We start from the raw sequence: 18,166 nt of genomic DNA on the forward strand, positions 1-18,166 counted from the left end.
CACCAGCGTTCTGGCGCCGCGCTCCCGTCTCTATGGTAACCGGGGGACGCCGACTCTGCTCTCGCGAGATGTGAGCGGTCTCCAGAGGCGGCAGCGGGGTAACTACCTCTGTGTGGTGTCTGTTCTATGTACATTGGGAAATTATGTATAGACAGGTATTGTGTATACAGGGTCTCATGTACTGGGGAGGTGTTGTGTGCAGTGGGATACTATATACAGGGAGCTATATTGTGTATAAAGGGTGTCATGTACTGGGGAGGTGTTGTGTTCAGCGGGGTACTATGTACAGGGGGTATATACAGGGGGGTATTGTGTATACAGGGTCTCATGTACTGGGGAGGTGTTGTGTGCAGTGGGATACTATATACAGGGAGCTATATTGTGTATAAAGGGTCTCGTGTACTGGAGAGGTGTTGTGTTCAGCGGGGTACTATGTACAGGGGGTATATACAGGGGGGTATTGTGTATACAGGGTCTCATGTACTGGGGAGGTGTTCTGTGCAGTGGGGTACTATACTACTATATACAGGGGGTTATTGTTTATACAGGGTCTCATGTACTGGGGGGTGTTGTGTGCTCCGGGTTACTATATACAGGGAGGTATTGTGTATACAGGGTCTCATGTACTGGGGAGGTGTTCTGTGCAGTGGGGTACTATATACAGGAGGGTATTGTGTATACAGGGTCTTATGTACTGGGGGGGTGTTGTATGCAGCGGGGTACCATATACAGGGGGTATATACAGGTGTGTATTGTGTATGCATGGTCTTATGTACTGAGGGATGTTGTGTGCAGCGGGGTACCATATACAGGGGGGTATTGTGTATACAGGGTCTCGTGTACTGGGGGGGTATTGTGTGCAGTGGGGTACTATATACAGGGGGTATATACAGGGGAGAATTGTGTATACAGGGTCTCATGTACTGGGGAGGTGTTGTGTGCAGTGGGGTACTATATACATGGGGGTATTGTGTATACAGGGTCTTATGTACTGGGGGGGTGTTGTGTGCAGCGGGGTACCATATACAGGGGGGTATTGTGTATACAGGGTCTCATGTACTGGGGGGGTATTGTGTGCAGTGGGGTACTATATACAGGGGGTATATACAGGGGGGAATTGTGTATACAGGGTCTCATGTACTGGGGTGTTGTGTTCTGCGGGGTACTATATACAGGAAGGTATTGTGTATACAGGGTCTCATGTACTGAGGTGGCATTGTGTGCAGTGGGGTAATATGTACAGGGGGTATTGTGGATACAGGGTCTTATGTGCATGGGGGGATATTATGTATGTATATGTAGGGTCTTGTGTACTGGTAACTGAGACGAGAACACGTAATTTTCGAACAAATGAAATCGGTCACTGCTTTATTTTATCATAACACAAACACAACCAAATCGCAGGGCAAGGAAAGTGGTGCGCAAGGCTTATGTGATGATCTACCACCTTGGGCGTGCCCGGCCCAACCTCGTAGGTATGCGACCACGCCCCCTACACTTGGGGCACGGGCGGCCTATCTGTGCTCCCTTCCACCTGGGGCGTGTTCGGACCAACCTTGTAGGGACGCAACACAACCACATCCCCTACGTTGGGGGACCAGCTACCATGCGCATAACACCCTTCAGTGGCGCGCAATCCATATGGCCCATGCCGCATTTTGCTGGAACCAGGCGTGCGGCCTACTAATTAGTGACTTATGCAAGGCATTCTGGCAATCCCCCACATACCATGCGCACTGCTTTTTCCTGCTACTTACCGTGACAATCTAATATACACAAAATCACATTTGCTATACATAAATAACGAAGAAAAAAACATTTTTTGTTTTTGAAAATGAAAAGTTATTGAACAAAAATCTATCACATAACCCAGACAATACTCGTTAATCATCAAGCACCCACGTATCAGCTACTGTGCTTGTTTTTTCTTACGTTTTACACAACTGACCTCTACTTACCCCTAGAGTTATACTTACCCAAAACCCCTACTTCTCTCAGTGGGATGGATCGGTGGGCTCTCTCTCCTCTGGCTGTCCCTTTTAACTCCTGGTGCCTCCCCCTCCTCTCTCTACCCAGCTGAGCTAGGTAGCTGCAAAAGGGGGTGGGGGGGCATGCTTACACGCCTGCCCCCCCTTAGAAAACATGTTGGCCTGAGGCTCCCACTTATTTAACTGCGGAGCCATTACTTGGCACTTTAGCTCCTGTTAGATTTGGGTGGGGTGTGTCCAAACTGAGATCTAAATTGCAGTGTAAAAATAGAGCTGTCTAACATTTGTGGGCTACATGCAAAAGCAGCCAGTATTTACCCTGCACAGAAATAATATAAATGTATTTACTCCCCTTGCATGGAAACATGGTTTGTTCCAGATACAGTTACTTGCTTTTTCTGCCTTGCTTCCAAATCAGGCCCCAAATGTGTATGACTAGAGGCATCGGAGACAGATATGTGCAGGACACTGTGTATATGTGTATGACTAGAGGCATCGGAGACAGATATGTGCAGGACACTGTGTATATGTGTATGACTAGAGGCGTCGGGGACAGATATGTGCAGGACAGTGTGTATATGTGTAGAACTAGAGGCATCGGGGACAGATTTGTGCAGGACACTGTGTATATGTGTATGACTAGAGGCATCAGAGACAGATATGTGCAGGACACTGTGTATATGTGTATGACTAGAGGCGTCGGGGACAGATATGTGCAGGACAGTGTGTATATGTGTAGAACTAGAGGCATCGGGGACAGATATGTGCAGGACAGTGTGTATATGTGTATGACTAGAGGCATCGGGGACAGATATATGCGCAGGACAGTGTGTATATGTGTATGACCACAGGCATCAGGGACAGATATGTGCAGGACAGTGTGTATATGTGTGTGACTAGAGGCATCGGAGACAGATATGTGCAGGACACTGTGTATATGTGTATGACTAGAGGCGTCGGGGACAGATATGTGCAGGACAGTGTGTATATGTGTAGAACTAGAGGCATCGGGGACAGATATGTGCAGGACAGTGTGTATATGTGTATGACTAGAGGCATCGGGGACAGATATGCGCAGGACAGTGTGTATATGTGTATGACCACAGGCATCAGGGACAGATATGTGCAGGACAGTGTGTATATGTGTGTGACTAGAGGTATCGGGGACAGATATGTGCAGGGCACTGTGTATATGTGTATGACTAGAGGCATCGGGGACATATATTGCAGGACAGTGTGTATAGGTGTATGACTAGAGGGATTGGGATAGATATGTGCAGGGCACTGTGTATATGTGTATGACTAGAGGCTTCGGGGATAGATATGTGCAGGGCACTGTGTATGACTAGAGGCATCGGGGACATATATTGCAGGACAGTGTATATGTGTATGACTAGAGGCATCGGGGACAGATATGTGCAGGACAGTGTGTATATGTGTATGACTAGAGGCATCGGGAACAGATATGTGCAGGGCTGTGTGTATATGTGTATGACTAGAGGCATCGGGGACAAATATGTGCAGGACAGTGGGTATATGTGTATGGCTAGAGGCATCGGGGACATATATTGCAGGACAGTGTGTATATGTGTTTGACTAGAGGCGTCGGGACAGATATGTGCAGGACAGTGTGTATACAGTATGTGTATGACTACAGGCATCGGGAACATATATTGCAGGACAGTGTGTATATGTGTATGACTAGAGGCATCGGGGACAGATGTGCAGGACACTGTATATGTATATGACTAGAGGCATCGGGGACTGATATGTGCAGGACAGTGTGTATGACTAGAGGCATCAGGGACAGATATGTGCAGGACAGTGTGTGTGGGTGTATGACTAGAGGCGTCGGGGACAGATAGGTGCAGGACAGTGTGTATATGTGTATGACTAGAGGCATCGGAGACAGATATGTGCAGGACAGTGTGTATATGTGTATGACTAGAGGCATTGGGATAGATATGTGCAGGACAGTGTGTATATGTGTGTGACTAGAGGCATCGGAGACAGATATGTGCAGGACACTGTGTATATGTGTATGACTAGAGGCGTCGGGGACAGATGTGCAGGACAGTGTGTATATGTGTAGAACTAGAGACATCGGGGACAGATATGTGCAGGACAGTGTATATATGTGTATGACTAGAGGCATCGGGGACAGATATGCGCAGGACAGTGTGTATATGTGTATGGCTAGAGGCATCGGGGACATATATTGCAGGACAGTGTGTATATGTGTTTGACTAGAGGCGTCGGGGACAGATATGTGCAGGACAGTGTGTATACAGTATGTGTATGACTACAGGCATCGGGAACATATATTGCAGGACAGTGTGTATATGTGTATGACTAGAGGCATCGGGGACAGATGTGCAGGACACTGTGTATATGTATGTGACTAGAGGCATCGGGGACTGATATGTGCAGGACAGTGTGTATGACTAGAGGCATCAGGGACAGATATGTGCAGGACAGTGTGTATGGGTGTATGACTAGAGGCGTCGGGGACAGATAGGTGCAGGACAGTGTGTATATGTGTATGACTAGAGGCATCAGGGACAGATATGTGCAGGACAGTGTGTATATGTGTATGACTAGAGGCATTGGGATAGATATGTTCAGGACAGTGTGTATAGGTGTATGACTAGAGGCATTGGGATAGATATGTGCAGGACAGTGTGTATAGGTGTATGACTAGAGGCATTGGGATAGATATGTGCAGGACAGTGTGTATAGGTGTATGACTAGAGGCATTGGGATAGATATGTGCAGGACAGTGTGTATAGGTGTATGACTAGAGGCATTGGGATAGATATGTTCAGGACAGTGTGTATAGGTGTATGACTAGAGTCATTGGGATAGATATGTGCAGGACAGTGTGTATAGGTGTATGACTAGAGGCATTGGGATAGATATGTGCAGGACAGTGTGTATAGGTGTATGACTAGAGGCATTGGGATAGATATGTGCAGGACAGTGTGTATAGGTGTATGACTAGAGGCATTGGGATAGATATGTGCAGGACAGTGTGTATATGTGTAGAACTAGAGGCATCGGGGACAGATATGTGCAGGACAGTGTATATATGTGTATGACTAGAGGCATCGGGGACAGATATGCGCAGGACAGTGTGTATATGTGTATGGCTAGAGGCATCGGGGACATATATTGCAGGACAGTGTGTATATGTGTTTGACTAGAGGCGTCGGGGACAGATATGTGCAGGACAGTGTGTATACAATATGTGTATGACTACAGGCATCGGGAACATATATTGCAAGACAGTGTGTATATGTGTATGACTAGAGGCATCGGGGACAGATGTGCAGGACACTGTGTATATGTATGTGACTAGAGGCATCGGGGACTGATATGTGCAGGACAGTGTGTATGACTAGAGGCATCAGGGACAGATATGTGCCGGACAGTGTGTATGGGTGTATGACTAGAGGCATTGGGGACATATATTGCAGGACAGTGTGTATATGTGTATGACTAGAGGCATCAGGGACAGATATGTGCAGATATTATGTTCTGGTATGTCTATGAGGAGAATAGGTGTGTGACCAGCGGTTCCCAGGGTAGTTAGTGATATCCTTATGTGCATGAGGGTAACACCGGAATGTTGCACAATGGTAATAATTATTTGTGTCTTCTCTCACAGGATCCTGCATCCCGGAGCTGATGGCTGTGAGTATCTGAACACCTTGTTCGTCGTATTGAGTGGTCTCCTTCTCTCACCTGATCACCCTGTGTGTCTTTTTCAGGCTCTCACATTCCCAGCTGTCTCGTCCTCTACAGCGCCCGTCTCTCAGCTGAGCATCCCTCTCCCAGGTGTTATATTTCTGGCTGTCTCTTTGTATCTCATTGTCTTGCTCTTTCTGCTCCTGGTTCACCAGTGTCTGCAGGTGAGTGCGAGTTACCTGTCTGCAGTCTCGCTGCGAGACCGTCTTTTGTGTCAGCTGTTCTATCTGTCTCATTATTCACTCCCTTTATTCTCCACACGCTCCAGGCTTCTCCCGAGATATATTTACCCTCATTGTACGTCAGGAACACTCTGCCTTTCCTATAAAACAATTAACAAGTGGCGCTGGACAACCAGAGTAAATTAAAACATTTATTTTCTTAAATGCATGTAAAAATTACAACAACCTCCCGGGGGTGATAAATCTTAAAACAACACAATGTCTGGATTAACATTGAATGAGCCTAATTAATAGCATGTAATTAGTTTATAAATAACACCTGGAAGGTAAACAGCCTTTTATGGGTTATATATATGCACACTATTATTACTAATTAATAGAACAAAAGTCACTAGCAACTGTTTTCTTTTAGCCAGTTGTAAAAATGTAAGTTCATAACAGTGGGTAGCTATTGCAGAAAAAAGACACGTGTATATTAATAGCTGTGTGCACACAGTTACCACTGGGCAGGAGCTCCTACGGTCTCTGCTCCCCGGTGTTGTCCCACAGTCCGGACGGAGACACTCACCAGAGCCTCAGTGGACAATCTGGAAGCCGTGCCGTGCGGGGTGTCTCAATGCGCCGTCCTAGCCCAATTCACACCGTCTCCGGTACCTCCGTGCTTTGCAAACGGGGGCTATTAGCTGGTATATCCGGAGTTGAATGAGGTAAACTTTCCTGGTGTGTGTGACCCACAAGGAGCCTAACTTCTATTGGGCGGGCATCCGACAGGGGCTCCGTTCGCCGATCTGTGCCGGACTTGAAGAGGCGGCTGACGTAGCTTCCACCGCTCAGCTTGGCATGTGCGGTCTGGCTGCAAAGGATGAAGAAATGCAGCATAGATGTTCCCAGTCGCAGTGGTGAGCCGTGGATCCAGAAAATGCAGGGCTTATCGCTGTTATGTGTAACAGCTCCCCGTAGCTTTAGAGTATAAATCCTTGTGATAGAAAGCCTGTATCCTTAACGCGTTTCAACGCCAGCAGGGCGTCTTTCTCGACTGGGAACATCTATGCTGCATTTCTTCATCCTTTGCAGCCAGACCGCACATGCCAAGCTGAGCGGTGGAAGCTACGTCAGCCGCCTCTTCAAGTCCGGCACAGATCGGCGAACGGAGCCCCTGTCGGATGCCCGCCCAATAGAAGTTAGGCTCCTTGTGGGTCACACACACCAGGAAAGTTTACCTCATTCAACTCCGGATATACCAGCTAATAGCCCCCGTTTGCAAAGCACGGAGGTACCGGAGACGGTGTGAATTGGGCTAGGACGGCGCATTGAGACACCCCGCACGGCACGGCTTCCAGATTGTCCACTGAGGCTCTGGTGAGTGTCTCCGTCCGGACTGTGGGACAACACCGGGGAGCAGAGACCGTAGGAGCTCCTGCCCAGTGGTAACTGTGTGCACACAGCTATTAATATACACGTGTCTTTTTTCTGCAATAGCTACCCACTGTTATGAACTTACATTTTTACAACTGGCTAAAAGAAAACAGTTGCTAGTGACTTTTGTTCTATTAATTAGTAATAATAGTGTGCATATATATAACCCATAAAAGGCTGTTTACCTTCCAGGTGTTATTTATAAACTAATTACATGCTATTAATTACGCTCATTCAATGTTAATCCAGACATTGTGTTGTTTTAAGATTTATCACCCCCGGGAGGTTGTTGTAATTTTTACATGCATTTAAGAAAATAAATGTTTTAATTTACTCTGGTTGTCCAGCGCCACTTGTTAATTGTTTTATTGGTTGTGTTTTAAGGGATTGGCAATTCCCTTTTTCAAGAGGCTGCTGACAACCAAGTGCAGTGCTATTCACCTGAGCGCATAGCTTTTTCCATTTTTTACTCTGCCTTTCCTGGCTGTATTCAGGTGACTGTTGTTACTTAGAAGTGACCCCCGTGTCCTCTCGCGTGTAGTACTGTCCCCAGTCATTATCCATCATCCTGCAGTAGTGACCCGTCTCCCCACCAGCTGGTGGTCCCTGGCCTAACTCATATGCTGAGGAAGTTTGTTCCTATTGGGCCACTGTAGTTGAGCGGACAACTTAAACATTTCGGCAGGTCCACTGACGTATGTGAGAGTTGTAAATGATAACAGTACCTGGAGAGACCTACATGCTAACTACATGTGATATGCCCAGAGTGACGGCCCCAGACGTTCCTGCACGCAGACATCCTCTATTGACATCACAGAATGGGCGGAGCCAATTTGGTTATGATGTCACATTGAGTGGGGCCAATGCACTAAATAAACATGGATGGAAAGTCACTTTTTGCATGTAAGTCTGGGTGCCCCGGGCTGTTGCCCAATCGGTCCCGAGCTATGCCAGCCTTTTCTTCTTGCTCCCTGCCATCTCTCTGTTCACATTTCTGTTGATTTCTATTCATGTCATGTGTTATTTCCATTACCCCTTTCTCTCTGTTTTTTTTCTCTCGTTATTTCACAGGCTCAAGGGTGCTGCCCCTCGTGCATGGGGTGGCAGAAGGTGGGCGAGTTCGGGGTCTGTGACATGTGTGCGAGTTGTGCCCAGACCTGTGACTGCAGGATACCAACGACTAAACAGTGCATGGACACCTGCTGTCCCGCTAAGCGGGTATGTGCGACAGTATGGCGGAGGCTGTACTTCCTGCTCACCGCTCTGTATCGCCGCTGTGCTTCTGTCACCCGCCCCCTGACACTCTCTCCTGCAGTCTGTTACTTCTACCAGGGATCCAGTGATGTCACTAATTGTTGGCAAATTAATATTCTGAATTCACACGAGTATAAAGCCCCTTTCACATCGCCAGAATAACCCGGCTTTTTCCCGGGTTGCTGCCGAGTCAGCCCGTGTAGAGGTGCAGTGTGAATGCGCCAGGTTGAATATCCCAGGCCGTCCAACCCGGTATTTGTTCCCGGGTTAAAAGAAGAGTTGTACACGTGTCGGACCCGGGTTATTTTGCTCTAAAAAGGTACAGTCCCGGGATATTCCACCCGGCTCTGAAGCAATTGCGCTGATTGGCTGTTTGTAGTCAGCTGAGGTTTGTTTACAGTACTGCACTGCGAGCACACGTGTCTTCAAGCAATCTGCACAGCTCTGCACTCCTTTGGAGCAGTTCAGCACTCCTTGGACCTCATTAACCATGACAAACTGGGGTGATGATGAAGCCAGGGAGTTGCTGCGGATCAGGGGTGAGGAGGAAATCTGTCGGCAGATAACGGGTAACATAGTAACTAAGGTTGAAAAAAGACAATTGTCCATCGAGTTCAACCTATTTGTGGTCTCCTATGCAGTCTTATTATAGGACTAGTTATTTTATGTTAGGACTAGTTATATTAACTATAATGCGTGCCTACGCACCATAACCCCGAATATCTTTATCCAATAGGAATTTATCTAACCCATTCTTAAAGGTGTTGACTGTGTCCGCAGTTACTACTCTCTCAGGCAGGGAATTCCAAACACGTATTGTCCTTACTGTGAAAAAACCTTTTCGCCTCAATGTGCGGAAACTCCTCTCCTCTAACCTAAGCGCGTGACCACGTGTCCTCTGTGCTGATCTTATAGAAAACAGGTCCCTCCCAAGCTCTGTGTATTGACCCCTTATATATTTGTAGAGGTTGATCATGTCCCCTCTTAGTCTCCTCTTTTCCAATGTAAACATGCCTAGCCTTGCAAGCCTTTCCTCGTATTCCAGCGTCTTCATGCCCTTGATTAGGTACAGTCAGGGATGTACAGGGATGAACTGAAATTTAATTTTTCAACAACAAAAAAAAAGTGTAACCCACAGTCAGTTGAACATGGGCACAGAAGTTGAATGGGCAAAAACTGGGAACCAATCAAGTCCTTTTAAAATGACATCACACTGGTTTTAACATGGGTGACCCGGGTTGAGCAAAAAGGCACCAACACTGCAATAACCCGGGAATAACCCAGGTCAGTATTGCGATGTGAACGTCTCTTACCCGGGTCGGAGCCGTGTTCAAATCCCGGATCTGACCCGGGTTTGTGATATGAAAGGGGTATTAGTATTACAGTTAATCCCCCAAAATGTCTGCTTCCGCTGTGTGTATGAGACTAGGGCTGCAACTACTATTAACCTCTACATGCAGTCTGAAATTCAAGCATTTGAAAAGCTGTCTAAGTAATATGACTGAGTGTTTCATGGGATGTAGTACATCGTAGCAGCCTTTGGGTGGTGCTGTTGGACAGTCACCGGACCCGCAGGCCAAAAGATGAATATTGGCCCTCATTCCGAGTTGTTCGCTCGTTAGTTTTTTTTGCAACGGAGCGATTAGTCGCAAACTGCGCATGCGCAATGTTCGCAGTGCGTCTGCGCCAAGTAAATTTGCAAAAAAGTTTGGTAGTTTACTCACGGCTTTATGAAGAAATTTCTTCGTTCTGGTGATCGGAGTGAGATTGACAGGAAGTGGGTGTTTCTGGGCGGAAACTGGCCGTTTTATGGGTGTGTGCGAAAAAACGCTGCCGTTTCTTGGAAAAACGCGGGAGTGGCTGGAGAAACGGGGGAGTGTCTGGGCGAACGCTGGTTGTGTTTGTGACGTCAAACCAGGAACGAAACTGACTGAACTGATCGCAGTGGCAGAGTAAGTCTCGAGCTACTCAGAAACTGCAAAGAAATTTCTTTTCGCAATTCTGCGAATCTTTCGTTCGCAATTCTGCAAAGCGAAGATACACTCCCAGAGGGCGGCGGCTTAGCGTGTGCAAAGCGAGCGAACAACTCGGAATGAGGGCCATTATCAGCAATAAAGAATGACTATTGTAACATAATAATTTCTTTCCAATGAAGACGATTGCAGTGCCCTATCACATCGTCACATCCACTATCTGCTGAGGGAAACACTAGGTATAGCCTGGCCTCTATGCGACGTGATACACAACAGTTATCTCTATGGCATCACCTACATTAGCAGGATCCCCTGTGTTTACAGAGTGGTGGGCTCATAGCCGGATTGTCTATTAGGCAGCCTGGCCTGATTCCCTTCCATCCATCCTGATCACTCCTTATTAATCCCCAGCTGAATCACTCCCAACATGCACTTGTGCCTTTGGTATCAGTGTCTCTCTTCCAGTTAGATTATAAGTTCTTGTGAATAGGGACCATCTTATATAATGTCTATCTGGCGCGTGCATTCCCTTCTCTGCAGCTGCTGTTCCATGCCGGGACATGCACCGGCCAATCTGGTTTGTCCGTGTGTCGCCGCTTATAACAGACTCTCCTGTTTTCTCCCTCCCAGAGCTGTCCCAGCTGCAAGGATGTGTCCATATGTCCGTATGGTATCGCCTGCGTCTACCAGCCTCCGGACTGCAGCACAATCAACTGCATCTTCTGCGAGATTAAACTGTCTTCATGAGGATGACCTGAAGCCACAGTCGCCTCCAAAGTGTCAAAGGAGAGAAAGCCGCGCTCTCCTACAGTGCTTCATTGCCTGTACCCGTGTCCCCTCCGCTACCGACCAGGCTGCTAATTGCTGTCTGCCCTGTAGAGGGCACTGTAGACTCTGCTGCCTGGAGTCATTTGTGAATCTGTGATGCATCCAGTCCTTTCTCCCTCTGTGCTGCTGTTCTTCTGTCTCCCCCCCATTTATCCTGCTCATCTACTGTTTCCCTCTGTGCTGCTGTTCTTCTGTCTCCCCCCATTTATCCTGCTCATCTACTGTTTCCCTCTGTGCTGCTGTTCTTCTGTCTCCCCCCATTTATCCTGCTCATCTACTGTTTCCCTCTGTGCTGCTGTTCTTCTGTCTCCCCCCATTTATCCTGCTCATCTACTGTTTCCCTCTGTGCTGCTGTTCTTCTGTCTCCCCCCATTTATCCTGCTCATCTACTGTTTCCCTCTGTGCTGCTGTTCTTCTGTCTCCCCCCATTTATCCTGCTCATCTACTGTTTCCCTCTGTGCTGCTGTTCTTCTGTCTCCCCCCATTTATCCTGCTCATCTACTGTTTCCCTCTGTGCTGCTGTTCTTCTGTCTCCCCCCATTTATCCTGCTCATCTACTGTTTCCCTCTGTGCTGCTGTTCTTCTGTCTCCCCCCATTTATCCTGCTCATCTACTGTTATCATGGGAAGCGCACTATAAATGTGCTGCGTGGCGTGTTACATGCTCCGTGTTCCCTCTTGTATTAAATCCCAACACTGTAGGCATACAATCTTCTGGTCTGCAACATCCTTTTCCAACACGAGTGCCTCCTTTATAGTCTCTCCCATTCCATATGGGATCAGGCTCATTCCTGAATGTTATATATGTATTTGAGGACATGAAGGGTTTCTTTGGCCATATTTGGTGGCCTCTTATACAGGTAAGAGATTAGGTGCTTTTCCAGCCCACAGCGTCCCTTGCCCCGGACACCTCACTCTTACATTCCTGATCACTTCCGTGATCACTCCTTTTCACTGTATGTCTTTTAATATATATTTTTGTGCTGAATGTATTTTTGGTGCTTTTAAAATATATTTTTTATATTTGTTTTATATATTAAATGCTTAATTGTAACATATTAGAATGGAAGTGTGTTTTTTTTTTTTTTAAATGTTCTCATGCACACTATACAAATAATCAATTTGAGTAACAATTCATTGTCTCTAGTATAATCTGCTTGAGTAGATATGTGTCAGGCTGGGTGCAGTGATTACTACAATGACCAGATTGGGGCAGTGTGAGCAGCAGATCAGCACGGCTGTAATTATGGGGTTTAGGCTAACAGCACGGTGATCTACAGCTCACAGGGAGGGTGACCATAAACAGATCCAGCATGGAGAAGTGGGGCGGAGACCGAGAGGCTCCGAGAGAGGGAGATGGAGACCGGGAGGCTCCGAGAGAGTGAGGCGGAGACCGGGAGGCTCCGAGAGAGTGAGGCGGAGACCGGGAGGCTCCGAGAGAGTGAGGCGGAGACCGGGAGGCTCCGAGAGAGTGAGGCGGAGACCGGGAGGCTCCGAGAGAGTGAGGCGGAGGCCGGGAAGCTCCGAGAGAGTGAGGCGGAGACCGGGAGGCTAAGACAGAGTTCGGGAGGCTGAGAGGGAGAGAGAGATATCGAGTGGCTCAGGGGGAGAGAGCGATATCGAGAGGCTCGGGGAGAGAGCGATATCGAGAGGCTCAGAGGGAGAGAGCGATATCGAGAGGCTCAGGGGGAGAGAGCAATATTGAGAGGCTCGGGGAGAGAGCGATATCGAGAGGCTCAGAGGGAGAGAGCGATATCGAGAGGCTCAGGGGGAGAGAGCGATATCGAGAGGCTCGGGGAGAGAGCGATATCGAGAGGCTCAGTGGGAGAGAGCGATATCGAGAGGCTCAGGGGGAGAGAGCGATATCGAGAGGCTCAGGGGGAGAGAGCGATATCGAGAGGCTCAGGGGGAGAGAGCGATATTGAGAGGCTCAGGGGGAGAGAGCGATATCGAGAGGCTCAGGGAGAGAGCGATATCGAGAGGCTCAGGGGGAGAGAGAGATATCCAGAGGCTCAGAGGGAGAGCAATCAGGAGAGCAAGGTAGCAAGCAAGAGGCTCAGAAAGAGCTGGTAGCTCTGACAAAGTGAGAGGCTCAGAGAAACCTGAAAGCTAAGATAGAGAGGGAGACGCATAGGGAGTGAGAGGCTCAGAGAGATCTGGAAGATTGGATAGAGAAAGGGAGTGAGGCTCAGACAGAGATGGAAGCTCAGAGAGAGAAATGGAGAGTGAGAGGCTCATAGAGAGAGGGAGTGAGGCTCAGGGAGATCTGGAAGTTCAGGTAGAGAGCAGGAGGCTCAGAGAGCTGTAAGCTCAGGTAGAGAGCAGGAGGCTCAGAGAGATGGAAGCTCGGGAAGAGAGCAGGAGGCTCAGAGAGAGCTGGAAGCTCAGAGCAGGAGGCTTAGAGATCTGGAAGCTCAGGTAGAGAGCAGGAGGCTGAGAGATGGACTCTCAGGTAGAGAGCAGGAGGCTCAGAGAGAGCTAGAAGCTCAGGTAGAGAGCAGGAGGCTCAGAGAGAGCTAGAAGCTCAGGTAGAGAGCAGGAGGCTCAGAGAGATGGAGGCTAAGAGAGATCTAGAAGCTCAGATAGACAGCAGGAGGCTAGGAGAGATGGAAGATAGGGTAGTGTATGAGGCTAAGAGAAAGCTAGAAGCTCAGAGAGCAGAAGACTCAGAGATCTGGAAGTTCAGGTAGAGAGCAGGAGACTCAGAGAGCTGGAAGTTCAGGTAGAGACCAGGAGGCTCAGATAGAGCTAGAAGCTCAGATAGAGAGCAGGAGGCTCAGAGAGAGCTAGAAGCTCAGGTAGAGAGCAGGAGGCTCAGAGAGAGCTAGAAGCTCAGGTAGAGAGCAGGAGGCTCAGAGAGAGCTAGAAGCTCAGGTAGAGAGCAGGAGGCTCAGAGAGAGCTGGAAGCTCAGGTAGAAAGCAGGGGGTTCGGAGACAGGATATGAATGAGAAAATTACACACATGGTGGAAAAAGCCAATGGCAGATATAACTGGCCTTGCATTACTATGATCTGGCATCTGGTGCTCTCCACCGTGGACAGCCTGTCACCTACCATCCTCACCCTGGGCCTCTAGTCTCCAGACCACCCTCTATAACACTAAAAACTAAGTAATACAATTCCTCTAAAATTAACACTGGAGACTGGTTCTCTTGTTTTTCTCACAGGTAAATTGAATAAAGGAAATAGAGTATTACTAGGCCAAAGCTGAACAACGGGTTTTTGTCTGATTTCATAAATGAACCTGGATTTGGGGGCAACATTTCCAACATCTCATGTCTAAAGGGTTCTCTCCCAAAGTCCCGTTTCTGAGACCCCCACTGCTTGTGTGATGCAGGTGGTCCCTGTACTCATGTCTCCGGGGACAAGGGGAGAGCCGGCTACAGCATTCCTCCAATCAGGAGCTAGCTGCTGTTCTGTGTCTGACCAGCTCTCCAGCAGAGATCACTACATAGAGCAGCTACACCGTGCACATAGCAAGCGCCATGGGGACTTCTGCCCCACCAGCATAAATGGGGAGGAGTATGCAAAACCCAGTACTGGAAAAGCCTCTTTCTATTACGTCCTAGGGGATACTGGGAATCCATTTAGTACCATGGGGTGTAGATGGGTCCACTAGGAGCCTTGGGCACTTTAATAATTTGATAGTGTGCGCTGGCTCCTCCCTCTATGCCCCTCCTACCAGACTCTATTTAGAAAATAAATGCCCGGATCAGCCAATCACGCTTATGGAAGCTCCTGAACAGTTTTCTGCATTTATTTTATCTGTTTATTATTTTCAGGCAGGACCGGGGGGGTTCAACCTCTTGAAGGGTTAATGGTCCCGTTCCCCGCTGACAGGACACTAGCTCCTGAGGGAACTATTTGCAAGCCCCACCACGGCGAGCGTACATTCCCACAGCACGCCACCGCCCCTAACAGAGCCAGAAGTAAGAAGAGTTGTGAGTACTAAGCCGGCGTCCCGGTTAGCGGGTCGCCGGCCATTATGGCGGCATGAGGGTACAGAGACGCACAGCTTCTGAGGGGGCGAACTGAGTCTCAGTACACTATATGTGTACACAGTACCCAGACTGGCATTACAGACTTAAAAGGGGACTGACTCCATTTTAGGCACAAAATTACCTCAGCCAGTATAAAAAAGAGCGGGAAGACCGTGCGCCATTGAAGGGGAGCCGGTCCAGCAGCTCACCTGCGCTATTTTCTCTTTGCAGCGGACACATGCGCTGACTGACAGGGACGCGCAGCTCCTCCGGAGAGACTCCAGATTACCTCAGCGGTACCAGGGGGTCATAGCGGGGGGAGTGGTTATTAGTGTACCAAGTCCCTAATCTAGGTACTTAGTCTACGACCCGGATAAGCTTAGCATTAGCGATAAGGGCGCCGTGTGCTGGCTCCATACTATCTCTGTGTCTCCCTGGAAGAGCTCTTTGTGGGTTAATTGTGCATTTAATCTTTTCGTGTGTGTGTGCTGTCACTGTTACAGTATGTCAGACAAAGAGTGTGTTTCATGTAAGGCACAGTGTTCCTCTTCTCCAGGGGGTTCACTACGGTGTACTCAGTGCAGTGTACCTACCCAGGATAACGGGACAATCGATGACTGAGTTTATGAAAAGAGACTCAGTACACAAACCAGTGTCTCAGTCCCCTGCCATTTGTCCGCAAAAACGTACTTTGGCCCATATCCTGCAGTCTGACTCTGATGATGAGGGGTCTGACATGGAGGAGGGGGAGGTGGACTCAGAGGTGGGGGAGGCTACTCTGTCACAGGGAATAGATGCTCTCATAGAAGCGATCAGAGAAGTTCTGCATATCCCTGATAAGGTGACAGAGGAGAGTGAGGAATCCTATTTTAATATAAAAAAAGAAATCCTCAGTCACTTTTCCTGTCTCAGAGGAACTAAATACCCTGTTTGAAGAACCGTGGGTTAATCCTGGTAGGAAATTTCAAATGCTATCATCTTTTCCTTTTCCCCCTGAGGATAGGAAAAAATGGGAAAATCCACCGATAGTGGATGCATCAGTATCCAGGCTGTCACGAAAAATTGTATTGCCTGTCCCGGGTGCAGCCTCCCTGAAAGACACGGCTGATCGTAGAATTGAGACCACACTCAAATTTTTGTATACAGCTCCTGGTGTGGCCCAGAGACCCAGTATAGCATGTGGGTGGATTACTAAAGCCATTGCCAAATGGTCGGGTAACCTAATTGAGGGATTAAATACCTTGCCTCAAGGGGAGATTATTTTGCTACTGCAACATATACAGGACTCTGCGAACTTTATGGTGGAAGCCATAAAAGAGAGAGGCTTGCTTAATGCACGCACTACTGCTATGGCAGTGTCAGCACGCAGGGGCTTATGGCTACGTCAGTGGACTGCTGACGTGGACTCCAGGAAAGGCGTGGAATGCCTACCCTTCACAGGAGAGGCCTTATTTGGAGATGAACTAGACAAATGGATCTCCAAAGCTACAGCGGATAAGTCTACATATCTTCCTTCTGCAGCTCCCCCAGCCTGTAAGGCTTACTCAGGACCCAATTTACAGTTCTTTCGGACGGCCAAGTTTAGGGGCAAAACCAGAGGCTCTTCTACAGCCACCAGAGGCGCTGGAGGTAAACCACGCAAACCAGCAACTGCCGGTTATCAGGAACAGAGCTCAATCTCTGCTTCCTCAAAGCCTTCAGCATGACGGTGGACCGCGATGCCTGGAGGACTGGCGGGTGGGAGCCCGACTAAAATTCTTCAGTCACATCTGGACAAGTTCGTGCCAGGATCCCTGGGTCATAGATCTTATTTTCCAGGGCTACAGACTAGAGTTCCAGGAGCTCCCACCTCACAGATTCTTCAAATCAGACTTACCAGTTTCGCAAGAGGCAAGTATAAATTTACAGGACGCTATTCAAAAACTGGTACAGACTTAGGTCATTGTTCCAGTTCCACCTCATCTGCAAAACAAGGGGTATTATTCCAACTTGTTTGTAGTACCGAAACCGGACGGTTCTGTAAGACCAATTTTGAACCTCAAGTCGTTGAACCCGTACTTACGAGTGTTCAAATTCAAGATGGAGTCTCTGAGAGCGATGATCTCCGGTCTGGAGGTGGGGGAATTCCTGGTGTCTCTGGATATCAAGGATGCGTACCTTCACATTCCGATCTGGCCGCCTCATCAGGCTTATCTACGGTTTGCATTGCAGGACTCTCACTACAAGTTCCAGGCCCTGCCATTTGGTCTCTCCACGGCACTGAGGATGTTCACCAAAGTGATGGCAGAGATGACTTTTCTACTCCGCAAACAGGGAGTGAACATAATTCCGTTCCTATACGATCTTCTGAAAAAGGCACCATCCAGGGAGCGGTTGTTGGATAGCACTGGCCTCTAAACCAGATTACTCCTGGATCACGGGTGGATTCTGAACTTACCAAAATCTCACCTGGAACCGACGCAGAGGCTTCCTTTCCTGGGAATGATACTCTACACAGAGTCTGAGAATGTTCCTTCCCTTGGAGAAGGCTATGGTAATCCAGTCGATGGTTCGGGCTGTCCTGAAGCCTACCTGGATCTCAGTACATCTGTGCATTTGCCTTCTGGGGAAAATGGTGGCCTCTTACGAGGCGCTTCAGTACGGAAGGTTTCAGGCGAGGCCCTTCCAGCTGGATCTGTTGGACAAATGGTCCGGATCGCATCTTTACATGCACCAGAGGATCTGTCTTTCGCCAAGAGCCAGGATCTCCCTTCTGTGGTGGCTACAGACTTCTCACCTCGTCGAGAGTCAGAGGTTCAG

The 18,166-nt window shown here is 48.4% G+C and overlaps 1 protein-coding gene across 2 annotated transcripts; it reads left to right on the top strand.

Moving 5' to 3' along the window:
• Positions 1 to 16: 16 nt before the first annotated feature.
• LOC134945788 (uncharacterized) lies at positions 17 to 12,445 on the top strand. Of its 2 annotated transcripts, none has more exons than XM_063935287.1 (5): positions 17 to 98; positions 5,656 to 5,681; positions 5,759 to 5,899; positions 8,405 to 8,551; positions 11,191 to 12,445. In XM_063935287.1, exons 2-5 carry the CDS (start codon positions 5,676 to 5,678, stop codon positions 11,305 to 11,307), a joined length of 411 nt encoding a protein of 136 aa, XP_063791357.1. In that variant the 5' UTR covers positions 17 to 98; positions 5,656 to 5,675; the 3' UTR covers positions 11,308 to 12,445. The 2 variants fall into 2 exon arrangements, with proteins under 2 accessions (XP_063791357.1, XP_063791358.1); XM_063935288.1 differs by having other exon boundaries at positions 46 to 155.
• The last annotated feature ends 5,721 nt before the right edge of the window (positions 12,446 to 18,166 follow it).

The sequence above is a fragment of the Pseudophryne corroboree genome, chromosome 7, assembly GCF_028390025.1.
Source record: "Pseudophryne corroboree isolate aPseCor3 chromosome 7, aPseCor3.hap2, whole genome shotgun sequence".
NCBI lineage: Eukaryota > Metazoa > Chordata > Amphibia > Anura > Myobatrachidae > Pseudophryne > Pseudophryne corroboree.